Source organism: Trifolium pratense, linkage group LG3 (genome assembly GCF_020283565.1).
Source record: "Trifolium pratense cultivar HEN17-A07 linkage group LG3, ARS_RC_1.1, whole genome shotgun sequence".
NCBI classification, from domain to species: Eukaryota; Viridiplantae; Streptophyta; class Magnoliopsida; order Fabales; family Fabaceae; genus Trifolium; species Trifolium pratense.
In genome coordinates this window covers 15,584,642-15,602,806 of record NC_060061.1, presented here as the reverse complement: position 1 = coordinate 15,602,806, position 18,165 = coordinate 15,584,642, and the positions used below count along the sequence as shown (strand labels likewise).

Here is an 18,165-nt window from a genome sequence, read left to right as displayed (position 1 = left end):
GGGAAACATTAATTTTCATTACATAAAGACCAAATACATGAATAGGATTACAAAAAATCTAATAAATGAATATATGATTGAGCTAACAATTGAACATAAATAAACTGAATCTTATACAAACATAAGATTAACATAACGTCAGCTCCATAATATAAACCACGTATCCGAATCTTCATGCTTCGAGGCCACGATCCTCGAACAACCTGCTTATCTGAAAAGAAGCTTGAACAAAACAAAACAAAGTTATTAAAAACAAAGTTTATTATAATTAAATATATATTTAAAAAAAAATATTGTAAGTTATTAATTGATCAAATAATAAACTAACCTTAGGTCCGTTTGATCTGCAAAATGTAAATATCGGACAAAACAATAAAGGACAACACATGACAAAAAGGTATTTAACAAAATTTGTCTTGCATGATTTTTTTTTGGACAAAAGGTTATTTTGATATTTTAGACAATTTGTCAGTGACAAAAAGTTATCTTGTGGTTCTGGAGGACAAAAACTTTTGTCCAGTCCTTTAACCCCCAATTTGTCAAGTTTCAAGAATAGTTTTAAATTCAAACACATGACAATTGAAGTTGTCTTATTTGGTTTCTTATTTTTTTAGCAGATCAAACACACCTATAAATTTAACTTCTGTTAGTCATAGTAATCCCTAAAATTATTTTTTTTAGGTTCAATGTCTATACATGTCTTTGGGCAACGACAATCACTCCCCTCCATTGTCAGTCGTAGCAGACCCAATAGGATGTGGTTTGGGGACGAACCAGACAGAAGTTGGTGGGCATGTGACACCTACAACTGACGAGGGAAGGGAGTGATCGCTGGTGCACAAGACACATATAGACAATGAGTAGCTCCTGGCAGCTTCTAGTCAAAAAAGGACACCTGAACCAACCGAATTCACATCAAAATGAGAAGGATCCTAAAGTGTAGTCATGGTTGACGACGATTTATAAGATTTATTTGCACTACATATATCAACAAAATACATTTTCTTTTTGGTATCACATTCCAAAAGAACTCCACATTTAAATATGCTTGACTTAGAGCACTATTAAGATGAGTGAAATTCTGGAAAGTCCGCATAAAGTGTGTGAGTGGTGACAAACAATTCAATGAGACGAAGGATTTATAATTTTAATTTTTAATTTTGAGGTGGTATTTGATCTCTCTCTCCATTTTGGTCTTTGCCTACATGAATTTGGTTTTTGAATAAGAACCGCCACATCATAATCCATTTAGTCGACCAATGATCATGTCATCAGAAACAAGCGGTTTTATGATGAAAGTTAACGTCAACTAGTTCACTCGTCTATGCTCATGTGAAACTTTTGTGTTTTTTGTAAATTTCAATAGGTGAAAGCCCAAAACATTATAATAAATGCTTTCATTATGGGTAATGATTTTCCTAGGTTGACTTGCACAATTGTAACTTGTATATATCCCTTTGATATTTGGAAATAAGACAACACATTGCATCATAGTATTTTACACTTATAATTCATATTTGTCCCAAATTGATCGTGTAACTTCTTCTCTCATGTTTCTTACTTTGATTTTTGTGGATTGCACTTTTAGCATGATCCCTCTCCCTCATATGACGAGTAACAATGGAAGTTTGGGCAGAGAATTTTAATACAGGTCATATTTAAGGTTTTGCTTATTCCTGCTGAAGTCAACATTTATTTTTGTTTGAAATTTTTATAATTTATTTGTAGGCTGACATAGAGAATGAGTCTGGTGTGCTCATAGCGGTTAGTGACACAACAATGCAATACCTAAAATCGAACTAGCTTATGTACCAATTCCAGGTTGGATTGGTTGGAGCGACATACTCTGAGGTGGTCCTATAAAAGTATATTACAATTTGCCTTTAAAATTGGGAGAATACCAGCTAGACCAACCTCATGCACCTCAAATGAAGGAAGAGTTCATGAAACAACACGGTTCAGTAAGGTTAGCCAAGCTGATTTTTTTCAGTCACTTACCTGATATATCCGAAACAAAGGTTACAACAGGCATAAAAAAGCAAACGAACAATAGCTGAATATGAAAGATTCAAAACTGATTTAAATATCAGTTTCTACTTGAGCAAATTGTTGAAAAAGGTTCCTACAGTTATCTAGTATGCCATCTTATTCTGAAATATCAGAAAAATGAAAATCTCCACAGCACCCAAAAATTTAGAAACAGAAACTCAAAGAGTATCTATCGAATTGCATGGGAGGAATGTTACCTTTTTGGCGCAATAGAGATGAAGGTTGGGAGGTGCAGGCTGCAGCAGCAGAAGCAGGAGCAGCGGCAGAATCTGACTCAGCAGCAGAAGCAGGTGCAGTAGAGGAAGAGTCAGGCATGTTGAATGGCGAATGATACTTGATATTCTTCACACCCTTTAAAGATTCTTCAGCCTGTTTAGTAACAAGTAACAAACAATCACAAAATCTTCTAATGGTTCTTTAAAATTATCTAAGCTTAGATTCTCAAAAACAAATTACCGCATTCAGCTCCCATATGGTTTTTAAATAACTACCAGCTTAATATTAAAATCAGGCAAATAATCTGTTGTGATGTTAACTTCTGCCAACGGCGAGTTTTGAAGCAAGAAGGCAACTATTCCATCTGGTATGAGACTGGTTTCAAATCTCTATCAAATTTTTTTTTTGTAACTTAGAGCATACACATCCATAATACTCACTTGGGTTCTTTAAATAGACCCCACTTAATTTTTTATATTATTTTATACTTTTTAATTATTTAAACAACTCAACTACATTTTCTAAATATCCATACAATCCATCAAAAACTTTAAAATGGGTCCATATGACCCCACCATATTTCATTTATATATGTTGGTCTGCATGTTAAAGACCATTTGAAAGAGAAAAAATAAATAACAATAGCATGATATATATATATATATATATATATATATATATATATATATAGGGGTTTTCTAACATAGACCCTAGTTAGGTCTAAGTTAGCAAGGTGCACCTTTTCAATTGGACCAAAATACCCATTCTTTTTAATTAATTAACCAAAATACCCATTAATAGACGCGGATCCAGTGTCGCGCGCGTACCGAAGGACCATGGTTACAGACCGTTGATTTCCATCAGACAGCCAAGATCTGATCTCATCAAGACTGTCTGATCAATCAGACAGCCCAGATCATCCTGATCCATCAGATTCCAGCGCATGCGCCACACTGGATTACACCCTGGAGAGAGAAAAATTTGCTTTTTAAAAGTAGGACACGTGTCACACAATGGTTGGCTGGACGTGATTTTTGTTCATTTAATACTTTGAACTCAATTATTTCGTTGTAAATTAATTTTTTATTTTTTTATTTTTATACAAAAATTCATAATTTTTTTTTCTACAAATAGAGACTTGGTTCGTTTGATTTGGACACCGAAAAAAAAATGCAATTTTTCACTACCTTAATCTCATTTTTTGTCTACTAAATACGTTACTTGTGTGTTGTAATTTAACACGCACCACTCAACCAACTCACTTAAACCATTATACCAGGAAAATAGTAGATAATATTCTGGAACTTTTGGTATATTTTATGAAATTTTTGGAGACCTGAAACTATTTTTAGTTAATTAAATGAGATAAAACGGTAATTAAAAACTAATGTTTGCTTCTGAAACCATTTTACTGGTAGAATGGTTGCACATAGTTGTATTCTGAAACCATTTTACTGGTAGAATGGTTTCAATGAGTAATTTATTAATTGTGTTTGCTTCTGAAACCATTTATCTGGTACAAATGGTTTCAGAGAGTTGTAATCTGAAACCATTTTGCTGGTAGAATGGTTTCAGTAAGTTGATTATTAGTTATTTGCTTCTGAAACCATTTAGCTTGTAGAATGGTTGCACATAGTTGTATTCTGAAACCATTTTACTGGTAGAATGGTTTCAGTGAGCAATTTATTAATTGTGTTTGCTTCTGAAACCATTTATCTGGTACAATGGTTTCAAAGAGTTGTAATCTGAAACCATTTTGCTGGTCGAATGGTTTCAGTGAGTTGATGTAAGGTAGTGAAAAATGAGATTAAGGTAGTGAAAAATTGGGTTTTTTTTTCTGTGTCCAAATCAAACGAACCAAGTCTCTATTTGTAGAGAAAAAAAAATTATGAATTTTGGTATAAAAAAAAAAAAAATTAATTTACAACGAAATAATTGAGTTCAAAGTATTAAATGGAAAAAAATCACGCCCAGCCGATCAGACAGCGACACGTGTCCTGCTTTTAAAAAGTAGATTCTTCTCTCTCCAGGGTGTAATCCAGTGTGGTGCACGCGCTGGAATCTGATGGATTCGGATGATCTGGGCTGTCTGATTGATCAGACAGTCTTGATGAGATCAGATCTTGGCTGTCTGATGGAAATCAACGGTTTGTAACAATGGTCCTGCGGTACGCGCGCGACACTGGATCCGCGTCCATTGATGGCAATTTGGTTAATTAATTAAAAAGAATGGGTATTTTTGTCCAACTGAAAAAGTGCACCTTGCTAACTTAGACCCAACTGGGTCTAAGTTAGCAACCCCCATATATATATATATATATATATATATATATATATATATATATATATATATATGTGTGTGTGTGTGTGTGGCAGGTTAAAGAGCGTTTCTCTGAAGAAGTACGTTTTTGCTTTATCAACATTGTCAAACATAAATTATTATTTTTTATCTGACATGCACGTGCTGTAGGAACGACATATATTGCCGATAATTATGCTCTTAGCAACTTCTTCAGGTGACTTGGTAGAAGCTTTCGTTAACATGGCCTTTCTAACTATGCGGGGTAAATCTATTTGAGTTTGAAGTGGTAGAACCTCAATTTCCGTCAACTTCAAGTTACACAAGAATGGAGCTTAACCTCTAATAAATCGGAAACTACGGAGAGAATATAAACAATGAAGGAGAGTAAAATATGATCAGTTGTGCAAGTCAACTGATTTCATTTAACGAACAAACTTAACAAGAAAGTAAAATGAAAGCGTCAGAACATTCTAAGTAAAATGAAATTGAGTCAGAGAATGTGAAATACCTCCCTATTGCAGCCGTGGAGTTGTGACTTCTTCTCCAATGGATTGGAACGCTGCGGCAAGGACTCGCAAGAAATGGATTGAATCATCGTGTAGTATCTCCGAACAGATTTGAGGAGGGAACAGTTTGTTTTGAACAAGAAGACGAGGGAATAATTGGTGCCAATTGCCATTGTAATGTGGAGGGAGTCAGTTTACTTATATTTTGATTTTAATATATGATGATGGTTTTGCTTTTCTTTTCTTTTTTCATATATAAATTACCTTGTTTTACAAATGAAAATTAAAATTATTTATGTTTAAGGGCCCGTCTGAATTAACTTATTTTTAAACTTATGCAAAATAACTTATGTAAATAAATAAGATTTTGTGTATTATTTATGTTTAGGGGCCGTTTGGATTAACATCCGAAAGTTTCATAGTGCACAAGCGATCCCAAAATATACATAAGCAAAGTGATCGTCCATCAATGACTTCATAGATTTCCAAACAAAAGTTTGAGGTCCAAGAATAGGAGAATATAGATGAAAATATACTTATTATATTCCTTTCAAAATCAGGTAAAGTACATCAATTAGTTTACTCATCTCTGCTTATGTGAAACTTATGTTCTGTTTGTAAATTTCCACACACATATACACACATTGAATTTCCACACACACACATACAACACATTCAATGCACTTCTTCAAAAAGAAAAAAAACACATTCAATGCAATACCTCAATCGAACCAGCTTGTTTTCCAATTCCAGGTTGGATTGATTGGACCAACTGGTCCAAATTGCGTTCCAAAATACTGATAAATATAATATGATTAAAACAATCCAAATATATTACATCTCAAAATGTGTGTGAACCTCAAAAAATACTGATAAATATAATATGATTAAAACAATCCAAATATATTACATCTCAAAATGTGTGTGAACCTCAAAAAATACGTGTGCACATAAAAATTATAACTTATGGGAGGGGATCAAGTCATGTTTGTCCTGGTTATAACTTATAATTGTCATAATAACTTATAACTGTCTTGACACTATAGCTGCAGCTTAATGATCTCTTCGTGCATCTGTCGCTCTAGGGTATCAAGGGTCTTTTTTAACATCTTCATATGCTCTTTGAGGGCCAACATCTCCTCCCTCTTCTGAATTATCTCCTCCTTTGCTAGATGAATATACTTATTTGTCTGCAGTACCAATTCCTTTAGATGTTGTACCCTCTGGTGCAGGTCAGCCATAACATGTTTGGGAGTGAGTTAGAGTATTTACCATGAAGCTCATTCATTTGGGTAGCCAAGTCATGCATGTACATGTCACTCATTTCATAACATTTTAAGAAATTGCTAATAAGTGTCCTAAGGACACAAGTTAAAGAATCAAAAATAGAAATTTTATTTTTGAAATTCTGTATTCATTATTTAAGAGGTTTGGAATTGTCATTTTTAACACAAATTTTAAGATAAAATTTCTATCTTTCCTTCCTTAACATGTGCCTTAGGACACTTGTATCAAATCAGATAAATTCAGAAATATCATTTCCTATATTCTCTTAATCTTAATCATTAGATAGGAACCTTTAAGGTATTTATAATACTCAATCATGTCAAAAGTGGTTGTTCAACACTAATGCAATTTGGACTCCTTAATTCACTAGAAACAAAGTCGTATCAACAAAATTAGAATATACACAATGTACTCTTCAGTACAAGCTATATTAAAGAAAACTTTGAACTATCATGACCAAAAAACAAATTTATAGCACTAAATCAAAAGTCATCGATAAACGAGGTCCACTAGCAATAAAATGATTCATGAAGGTTCCCAAAAACAAAAGATAACCGCACATTACAAATTGGCTTTACAGTTGGGAGAATACCAGCTAGAGGAAATTCATGGACCTCAAATGAAGAGTTCATGTGATATACAAAATGCGTCAAATCAAACATATTTCAGAAAAGCTAGCCAAATTACAATTTTTTCCAGTCACTTACCTGATATCCAAAGAAAAGGTTCAAACAAAAGGCATTGTATTGTAAGGCAATATGAGAACTCTTCACTGCCCATTATCTAGAGAGTTGGAGTTAGGTTAATGCTTCTCTACCTTGTCTTCATTTGATGATTTACCATCCTAGAGGAAGAAAAAGTAACTATAATTGTCACTGTGAAATCAATCATATCAAGAAAGTTTACTACAGGAATAAAAAAGTAAACGAACAATAACTAAGTATGAAACATTCAAAACTGATTTAAATATAGATGCTTCTGTCGTCATTCTTAAACAATTTCTACTTCAGAAAATTGCAGACAACAGTTCCTAAAGTTATCTAGTATGCCATTTCATTCTGAAATATCAAAAAATGGAAATCACCACAGCACCCAAAAATTTAGTAACAGAAACTCAAAGAGGATCTATCAAAATGCATGGGAAGAATGTTACCTTTTCACCGCAATAGAGATGAAGGTTGGGAGGTGCAGCAAAGGCAGGCACAGCAACAGAAGCAGGAGCAGCAACAGAAGCAGGAGCAGCGGCAGAAGCAGGTGCAGTAGAGGAGGAGCCAGGTGCAGCGTATCGCGGCCGATACTTGACAATCTTTGCTCCCTTTATAGATTCTGCAACCTGTTTAGTAACAACCTATCACTAACTCTTCTAATGGCTGATTCGTTTGAAATTATCTAAGCTCATATTCTCAAAAAAAAAAAAATTACTACACTCAGCTCGCATATGGTTTTTAATTAACTACCTGCTTAAGATTTAAAACATGCGGGAAATCTGTTGAGATGTTAATTTCTGCTGACGGCGAGTTTTGTCGTAAGAAATCAACTATTCCATCGGGAATGGCAGGTGGTTTCAAACGTGCTATAAATGCCTTGCTTAACTTCGCAACTTCTTTATGAACCTTGGCTGCAGCTTTCTTTAACATGGCATCTTTGATTGATCGGGATAAAGATCCATCATAAAGTGGTATCAATTCTACTTCCAATGACTTCAAGTTACATAAAGAATGGAGCTTAGCCTCCAATAAATCAGGAACTAAGGAGAGAATCTAAGCAACGAGCATGAATTAAGATCAGTTTTATGCAATTTAATTGAATTTCCACAAAGTTGTAAAAATACAAAAAAGCATTTCAAGAAGAAAGTAAATATAAAGCCTGAAAACATGCAACTCACCTGAAGAGAAGTTGAAGTGACTGTCAATGATTCTACATCGGTAAAGTCACGCAGCCAGCTGAATAGAACCAAACCATGCATTACCGAAGCATAAAATTGTCGTGAATCATCGATATTTACTTGTTTAACAGAAGAAAGTCCGTCCCCACATATTTTTTGAAAAAGTTCACCTTTAAAAGTAAAGGTACAAAGATTTGGAGTAGATAGCTTGATTTCGGCAAAGTTGGATGAATTATTTTGTATATCTACATTTATTTTTTCCAAAGGACATGTTACAGCTAAATTGACAAGTGTCTCACTTGATATGTTGATGACTGGAGAATCAATTACCTTACAATTAGAAATAACCAAACTATTCAACTTGGTAAAGACAGAAAAGGGCTCAACATAACCGCTTTCACCGCCCCAAAAGGCAAAATTTTCTAGATCTAAGCTGGTCAATAAAGGCAAATCAAAAGATATTGGAAATAATGTTGGTGTATAATTTGGTGTACCACTACTACCTCTAGGGTAAACTGAAAGCTTAAGAGATGTAAGAGCATGACATGAAGAAACACAGCTCTTGATGAGACTTTTATCGCCACACACAGAGATTCCTAATTCCTGGAGTTGGGTATTATGGGAGGAAACATAGTTTAAAATCTTTTTAAGGAGTTGAGGCTCAATATCACCACCACGTTTAAGATCGAGAATGTGCAGTGCAGTTGAAGTATCACGAAGAGTCAAAATCTTAGACACGAATTTGGTAAAACGCTTAACAGTAGAAAATGTTGAAGAATGTAATATAAGGATAGGAATACGTTTCCAGAGATGTTTCCATCTCTTAGACAAAACACAAGTTTGAACGACGTGTTTGGTGTTCAAAAATGACAGAATGTGAAGGAGAACACAGTCGGGTAAGTCACTCAGCATGTCATCATTTTGCTTTCTTTTCTTCATATTTTCTAGAGTCATCAAGCTTTCTTCGTGAGAATCAGACATTCTATGTTGGTTAAGCATGAAATCAAAGAAAAATGGAATAATGTTCAGTAACATAACGAAACAAGAAGCAAATGAGGAATTTATAAAGCGAGATTTGAAAGGAAAGTGGCGTTGGATTGTAAATGGAAACAATTGGGGGGAAAACCTAGAAAGTATAGGGAGAATGTGAAATACCTCGCTGTCGCCGTGGAGTTGCAAATTCTTCTCCGATGGATTGGATCGCTGAAGCAAGGACTCAGAGAAAATGGTTGAATCCAAGTGTTTCTAAGGTTTCTTATCTGGGTTTTATCAAAAAGAAAAAAAAGTTTTCTTATCTGGGTTAAATAAATAATTGATCCCTATACCACTTCCAAATATTCTCTTTGCAAATTTATTAAGAAATTGTTTTTTTTTCTTCATAATTTTATGCTATAATTATTCATTTCACCGCTCTAAAATATAAATAAATATGAGTTAAACTAATTTGATATATTTGGTTAAAAAATTGGATTAAATATATTTACTTTTTATTGATCAATTTTTGCTTATATTTTGGTAAGGATGAAGTATTTTAGTTACAATTCTAAGAGCATCTGCAATGATGATACCTCTTTGGGTATCATACACTACTAACAAGTGGTCCCTATAATGCCACATAATATTTATGCAACTCATACATATTTTGCTCCAATGGTGATATCACTTTAAGGGTATCATACATTAATAACAAGTGGTAATGTTAAAAAAAAAATATGATCAAAGGTTGTAATAACATTAAATTGATGATACGGTACCTTAAATAAGGTATCGTATCATCAATTTTGATGCCTTCTATCTCATGTCATGGAACTCCATTGGTAAAAAAATATAAAGTACGAATCATAAATCTATGATACTCTCTATCATGATATTCTTATTGGAGATGCTCTAACTCTTCTAAAATCTAAAATGACCTTTATATTAAGAAGTCATTAATGCTGATACTTAATATAGATATTTGTACATATGAATAAATGCATGTGTAGGGGTAGTTTTGGGGAACCAATATTAAATAGTATTGAATTTGTTGATTTTTGTTTATATTTGAGACCAAAATTTTTTGTTTATAAATAAGAGGGAGTAATTTTTTAGATTTTTTTTTAAACCAAAGATATTCTCCGCGCGTAACTGCAAAGATTAATCATCTCGAGGTAACTGAGATTCATTTAAGGGGTTGACCTCTCCCAACAAATGCTTCTTCATACGCACCGGTCGGGGATCGAACCCAGGACCAAATGGTTAAGGGACCCAAGTATCTACCACTTGTGCCACACTAAGTTGGTCTATTTTTAATTCTTAAAGATTTTTAGAAATCTGTATCACAACTTTTGGTCTCTACTTTTAATCAAACTATTGTATACTTTCACATTTTTGAATAATTTTTTTGTATTCATGTTTATAATATTATAAAAACCTCTCCGATAAAAAATTATAATTTTTTAAGATAAATGAATTATTTGTGACTTTTTATGTGCAAAAAACTAAAAACTTTATATTTAATTAATCTCTTGTTAAAAAAATTTAAAATTTTTGAATGATACCACGAGTTGAATGAAAAGTATAAACCAAAAGTTGCTGAAAAATTTATAGGGACTAAAAATAAAATTTAAGATATTTATAGAGACTAAAAAAACATATATTTAAATTCATGGGAATTGTGATTGCACCGTAGAGAGGGAGTTAGCTTTTTCATTTTTTTTTTCTGTTTATTGTTTTAAATTGTCTTCATTTGTAAGCTTTTAATAATTTATTTATTTTTGTAAAGTAGTTTAATTGTCATCTTTTGAGATAAATAAATGGAAAATTTTAGATTCAAATATCATCCCTGGTATAAAATATAAAGATTAAATAATTAAGGACAATACGGCTGAAGTTATCATGTTCAATCCTTTATTTTTTTTAGCAAGTCAAATACAACTGAAGTTTTAAAATCAAACACAATACAGCTGAAGTTATCATGTTCGGCCCCTTATTTTTTTAGCAGATCAAATAAACCCTAAATTTAATTTATGTTAGTCATAGTAATCCCAAAAATCAACTTTTTAAAGCTTAATGTCTATGCATTTGTATGCATGTGATGACAAATCGTCACACTCTCTATTCCATGCCTATTTTAGCAACATTAGATATATTTTAGTAGGTTTTTAGCAATAAATATAAGAGAAATCTAACCATTAGCTTGATTACTTGATTTGCAAGAAAACAGGAAAAACTGCAGGAAATGAATGATTTTCACTACGCTTGGGGCGTAGCCCATCACGCGCCGCGTGATGGAGCTCACAGGGAGCAAGGATTTTCACTCTGATCACGCGCGGCGTGATAACTGACCACGCGCGGCGTGAAGCTTGGTTCAGGAACTGGGTTGCTCTCTGACTTGACTACGCGCGGCGTGATTCTTGACCACGCGCGGCGTAAAGTCTTGATTGAAGATGAAGATTGCCTCTGACTTGATCACGCGCCGCGTGATTCTGTTACCACGCGCGGCGTAGTTGATGGATTTGCAACCACGCGCGGCGTGATGGATCTGGCGCGCGGCGTGGTTGCGTTCTGTATATATATTTTCTGCATAATTCTGTTTTCGGGTTGGAAAATTCTGCATTATTCATCCATTCTCTGATTGTGGAAGCATCAAGATCCAGATCAAGGACTTCAAAGGATAGCTCCGAGCACCTCAATAGCATGGATCATCGAGCCATGAGGTTGAAGCGAGGACGCGAAGCAAGCAACATGAGGAGCTGAGCTTTTCTTGGAGGTAGGATCTAGGATAGTCTAGAATGTAGGGAGATCATGTGTAATCTGCTATATGTGTAAGAATCTACTCTTTTCATAGTGTTAATTTGATACAATTCAATGTTTAATGCTTTACAATCCTTCATTAGTGTTGTAATGATTTTGAGTTAAGTCACGTGCGAGAGTATTGATTTAATGTCTGAACTGAATTGTATTGAGCGCTCGAGTGTCTCCGGTCGAGAGATTGAGGCATAGAGTGTAGCGAACGATTGACGCGCGTTAAGATCATTCGTTGTAGGTAGCTTCCGCCCGAGAGATCGGGGGAGTATCGACAACGAATAGAGTGGATTTTGACAAGAGATTGCGATTCACTATTTTGTCGATCTAGTTGTTAACACTTGAGTAGATTCCTATGGTATAGTAGATTGCATGTGGTTTAACTATAGACTAGGCGATTCCGATGATTCTACCTCGCTTTTCCACATTATATCAAGCACATTTTCTAGCAATTCGTTACTCAACATACCCCCAATTTATGTGTATTTTCTGTATAATGTCTATGAACACAATTCGATTAGTTTGATCACACAATCCCTGTGGATCGATATTTTTATTACTACGTGATTTTCGTGCACTTGCGAAATTTATCATCAAGTTTTTGGCGCCGTTGCCGGGGATTGTGATTGACTCAACTAGGCAATCGTGTTCATATTTTCTGTGTTTGTTTGATTATTTTCTGTTTTATATTTTTCTCCCGGAGCGTTCTACTTGTGTGTTTCATTGTGCATGCGGAGAACAGGTCCTCAAGAGCTGCAATTTGATCCGGAGATTGAAAAAACAGCTCGCGCAATTCGAAAGGCAACAAGGGAAGCTCAAGCTTTAAGGGGAACAGCTTTGCTAAGGGATACACCGGACTGTCAAGGAAGGACTGCAGCAACAATGGAGGATGAACAAGTTCCACCGGTTCCTCAACCGCCAAGGCGTACCCTTGGTGATTATGGGAGGAGAGACAATGACGCGTTGGCAAACCAAGGCTTTCATCCGGCGAATCCTGTTTCATTCGACATCAAGAACACGGTCCTTTCCGCCTTAAAAGAGAATCCGTATTCAGGTTCGGAAGCTCAATGTCCGAATTTACACTTGTCTCACTTCTATGAAGCATGCGACTATACCGATCCACCGGGGGTGAGCGAATCGGACAAAAGGCTTAGGTTATTCAAGCATTCTCTCACCGGTCGTGCTAAAGATTGGTTAGACACGATACCCGCCGGAACAATTGAGACTTGGAGGCAGCTGGAGCGGAAGTTCTTAGATCGTTACTTTCCTATTCATAAGTTTCTAGAAAGAAGGGCTGAAATTAGCAACTTCGAACAAGCGGATGGTGAAACGTTGTATGATGCTTGGGAAAGGTTCAAAGTTTGTCTTAAAAGGTGTCCGAATCACGGTTTCGATGGCCACAATCAGATGCAAATGTTCACCCAAGGTTTGAGGGCTCAAACGCGAATGATACTTGATGCATCAGCCGGTGGTTCGTTGAAAAACCGTGACGAAACTGAAGCAAGAGAATTGGTGGAAAGCATGGCTCAAAACGAGTATAGAGCTACTAATGATAGGGGAGCCAAAAAGAAAGGCGGAGTGCTGGAATTGGATACTCAAACAGCTCTATTGGCACAGCAAAAGCTCATGACTAGCCAAATGGAAGCAATGATGAAGTTGCTGTCCAATCCACAAGTTCAATCTTCTCCAATAGGTAAAATTGACAATGTGCGCTGTGATTTTTGTTTGCAGGACCACCCTAATGGCGGATGCTTCCCGGAGGGTTCAGAGGAGGCTCGCTACTTGGCCAATTTTCGGAAGCCGTACAACAATAACAACAACGGTTCCGGATGGGGGAATGGTATGCAAAGTCAAGGTGCACAGCAACAGCAGCAAAGGCCTCCATCAAGGATGGAAGAGACTCTAAATCAGTTCATGCTCATGACCCAAAGCAACTTTGAAGCGATGAAATCGAGTCAAGCAACCTCTAACAAGAATCATGAAGCTTCTATAAAGAATCTTGAGGTGCAAATGGGTCAGCTGTCAAGACAGTTTTCGATGTTGCAAAACCAAGGAGGTTTCGGTGGAAACACTCATGATAATCCGAAAAATGAAACTTGCAATGGAATCACGTTGAGGAGTAGAGAGATACCGGAAAGGCCAGCTGTGGAGAAGCCCTTGAAAAAGAAGGTCATTGAGGGAGAAGTTGAAAATGAGCAAGAGGTCGTAGTTGAAAATGAGAGATATGAGGGAGAAGTAGAAAAGGAAACTATGACCAAGGAAGTTGAGATTAGTGAGGATGAAATAGAAGAAGTTGAAAAACAGAGGGAGATAAAAGAAAAAGAGAGTAAGAAGGTTGAGAAAGGTAAAGGAGTTGATGAATCGCCATATGCTAGGATGCCTTTTCCTAGGAGAAAGAAAGTGAAGAATCTTGAGCGGGAGAAGGAGTTCAAGAAATTCATGAAGGTGTTGAACAAGCTTGAGATGGCTATACCGTTAGTAGAGGCTTTGGAGCAAATGCCGAGTTATGCAAAGTTTTTGAAGGAGCTGCTCACAAAGAAAAGAAAACCATTGGATGATGAAATGGTAAGTATGACGGAGGAGTGCAGCGCCCTCATTCAACGGAAGCTACCGCAGAAAAAGAAAGATCCGGGGAGCTTTACAATTCCTTGTTCTATTGGAACGCTCACCATTGAAAAAGCTTTGTGTGATTTGGGTGCTAGCATCAATCTAATGCCGTTATCAATGATGAAGAAGATACCGGGAGCTGTAGCAAAGCCGACAAAGATGAGTCTCTCTTTGGCGGATCGATCGGTTGTGCATCCTGAAGGCATCCTCCATTATGTGTTGGTTAAAGTTGCTGGGTTTGTGTTTCCCGCGGATTTTGTGGTCTTAGACATAGAAGAAACTAGAGAGTGGGAGCCTTTACTGCTTGGTAGACCCTTTTTAGCAACTAGCCGTGCCCTAATCGACGTAGAGATGGGGGAACTCATGCTAAGGACCGATGATCAGCAGGTGACGTTCAATGTCTTTGATAAGATGGAGTGTGATGATGGTGACCCCCAATGTTTTAAAATCCAGGTTTATGATCATATTGTTGAACATGCGCTTAAGTTACCTTGGAATGCACACTACTTGCCACATGGTGGCACTTCTTCTCCGTGACCCTTAGGGGCATGGAACGTCAAGCATCGGGACGTTAAACAAGCGCTGGTTGGGAGGCAACCCAACGGTTTTTAATGTTTTAGTGTGTTTTCTTTTGAAGTATGTAGGTAGGTGTGCAGCAGAAGCAAGGACGAAAGCAGAACAGGGCAAAACAGAGTTCTACTACGCCGGGGGCGCAGTACAATCACGCGCGGCGTGATCCTTCATCACAGAGGAGGAAGTTTTCAGAAGGCATTACGCGCGGCGTAGGGGGTATATCACGCGCTGCGTGAAGACTGGAGAAATATGGAGTCTCTGACTAGGTGATTACGCGCCGCGTGATGGTGATTACGCGCGGCGTGGCCTGTTTGAAAGAAGTTCTTGACCGTTACAATTGGTACTACGCGCGGCGTAGCAGGGGTCACGCGCGGCGTGGTTACACAGGAAAGCGTGTCAAATTTGAATTTCTTCATCTTCTCAACCACTCCATCCGTCCCATCATCAATTCACACGGTTTCCCACACAGAAAACTCCATTAACAACCCGTTTTCACTCTCCAAACTTCTCCAATTTCACTTCTAATCACCTCCAATCATCCATCTCCTTCACATTCACATTACACCCATATCACCCACTCCTAATTCCACTCCGAATCCCTCATTTCATCCCTCATTTCACCATTGTCCCAAATTAACCCATTTCAATCTCTACAATAGCAAGATGTTGACTAGGCTAACCGGAAAGGGAAAGAAGAAGAGTGATGCTAACCCACCACAAGAGCCTCCGAAGAAACCAAGAACGAAGATGAGTGCAAGCAAGGGCCAATCTTCTAGGTCCGCGGAAGCATCTCCTCCTCGCCGGAGCAATGTGACTCAACCACAGGTTCATCCCCACTTCATCAGTGCAATCCATGAAAAAAGGTACACAAAAATCCAAACCTTCACTATTAATCAAGAAAAAGGTTTTGGAGAAGATTTGTTGAAAGGTGTGGCTGAAATAGGAAATGAGGTTAAGTCTAGGAAATGGGGGAAGTTTAATAAGTTGATGATTAAAGATGAAGCTAATCCGGGTAATCAAATGTGGGTAAGGGAGTTTCTCGCAAACGCTTATTTGCCTGACCAGTCGGCGGTTCCGGAGTTCTATTCGACAGTTAGGGGAATAAGAGTGTACTATTCCGCAGCTCACATTAATACATTGTTGGGTTGTCGAGTGAGAGGTGTTTGTGAGTTGGTATCCGAGAAGGAACGAATTTCTAACGGTGGCCTTGCGGTAAGAGAGGAGTTAAAGGCGGTTGTTTGCAGGCCTGGAGCTAGATGGCTGCCGCACTCCGCTTCATCCCTTCCTACTAGGTTGAGTTTGACGAGTTTTAACCCTATTCACCGTGCTTGGGGAGAATTCTGGCTGAAGAATGTCCGAGTGGTTGGTAATAACTCTGAAATTCAGATTGATAATGTTGCTGCTGTTCGGTTATTAGTTGAGGGTCGCTATATCGATCTTGGTCTTTGGTTACAAAGGGATTTACATGAAATGGCAAATAATAATAATCCGACTTTTACTTTGGGGCACTGCAACTTAATTGCTGCGTTGTGTAGAGCAAGCAATGTCCCTATGAGTGTGCAAGAAGGTGACTTACATCCCGTCCGTCCACTAGCTTTATCATACTTTGAGAAGAGGTTTGAGAGAGGACCTATTGTGCCCCGTGGTGAGGGGAATGCTGCAAGGGAGGAAGCCTTGAGGGAGGAGGAAGAAATTAACAGGTTTGAAGAAGGTAATCATCCGGACCAACAAGGGGATCCGACAAATGAATATCACGATATACCAGCTCAAGATCCTCCTCGGTACTCTCATGATATGAATCAGCTTGCCTCCATGTTGCATCAAATGGAAATTTCTCAATATTCCGGGCTGCCGAATCTCTACTTTGACACCGCCTCTTCCATGTACACCGAGGCGATGACTTACCGGTCTACCTTCCCTCCTCCTACTTTTGGGACTTTGTATCCCGTTGATACTGATTGGGAGGCGCATCAGGCGAGGGAGCTGAACTCATTTCAGGCCAGACAAGCTTATAATTCAGGTCTGCGAACTTCTGAGTTGGCTGAGATCGAGAGGCGACGCCGGGTTGAGCAGGATGAGGCTGCTGCAATGGAAAGGGAAATGCTGGATGTGGATGGGCTGAATTTGAATTTGAATAGCCCGTTCACAAACTACTTCACTGGCCAGCCGGATGATGCGGTTTGATGTTGTTGGTTCTGATCTGTTGCTGCTGCATGCTACTACTCTACTACTCTATCTCTATCTTTACTTAATTGTCTTTTATTTGTTTGGTTTGTAATAATATTTGATGTTGCTTGGATATTGGCTGGATATTTTTATTTTGTACTTGAATTTGAATCCTCCTTTGTTTAATTGTGGAATGATTTTTACCTCTAGAGTTTGTTTCAACATTTTGGCATGTTCTTTCTAGTCACTTGAGTATCAATTACTTGATTTTCTCCGTGTGTGATATGTGAAACTTGCAGTGCAATAGCTTGTTGCACTCATGAGATCAAGAGGCAAAGGAAGGGAACGCACACTTTTTGACCGGTTCTTTGGTTCGACCCAACCGAGAGGTATTGAGCCAAACACTCCTTTTTCTTCTATGTGTGATATCCACTCGTGTATTGTCTCTCGATTTTGCGTGTCGTCTTTGTATTTGATTGGTACTTTTGTAGCACACACGAGGCATGTTTCTTGGTACCTTTGAGCCTTTCTATCCACCCTTACTTATACTTATCCTTTGCTTAACCAATTTGAGCTGAAAAAGAATATGTTATTTTTGCAAAACCCTAAGAAATTTTTGATGAAAAAAGGAATGACTTTCTTGGAGGTTAGGCACCTAATTAGTGGTTGATGCACATTGCTCACCACTAAGTTTGGGGTTGCTCTTTGGAATTAGCAACAAATAAAGTTTGGGGTGAGGGTACTAGAGAACTTACAAAAAGTTTTGATTTGAAAAATTGCGAAAATTT

At 37.2% G+C, this 18,165-nt stretch overlaps 1 protein-coding gene across 2 annotated transcripts; it reads right to left on the bottom strand.

Moving 5' to 3' along the window:
* Nucleotides 1–5,943: 5,943 nt before the first annotated feature.
* LOC123918112 (putative FBD-associated F-box protein At5g22720) lies at nucleotides 5,944–9,557 on the bottom strand. Of its 2 annotated transcripts, XR_006812688.1 has the most exons (6): nucleotides 9,401–9,549; nucleotides 8,246–9,227; nucleotides 7,818–8,120; nucleotides 7,514–7,693; nucleotides 7,068–7,204; nucleotides 5,944–6,296 (listed from the first exon to the last, which is right to left on the bottom strand). XR_006812688.1 is itself a non-coding variant. In XM_045970070.1 (5 exons), the coding sequence occupies exons 2-5, from the start codon at nucleotides 9,224–9,226 to the stop codon at nucleotides 7,163–7,165; spliced, it is 1,506 nt and encodes a 501-aa protein (XP_045826026.1). In that variant the 5' UTR covers nucleotide 9,227; nucleotides 9,401–9,557; the 3' UTR covers nucleotides 5,944–7,162. The 2 variants fall into 2 exon arrangements, 1 of the variants encoding a protein (XP_045826026.1); XM_045970070.1 differs by having other exon boundaries at nucleotides 5,944–7,204; nucleotides 9,401–9,557.
* Nucleotides 9,558–18,165: the final 8,608 nt, after the last annotated feature.

Bases quoted from the DNA above. Each gene is read 5' to 3' on its own strand.
- LOC123918112 (XM_045970070.1), bottom strand. From the start codon at position 9,226: ATGTCTGATTCTCACGAAGAAAGCTTGATGACTCTAGAAAATATGAAG. The intron at 8,121-8,245 runs GTGAGTTGCATG...CTCGTTGCTTAG, and splicing joins TCACTTCAACTTCTCTTCAG to ATTCTCTCCTTAGTTCCTGA. The intron at 7,205-7,513 runs GTAACATTCTTC...TTCTTCCTCTAG, and splicing joins ATCTCTATTGCGGTGAAAAG to GATGGTAAATCATCAAATGA.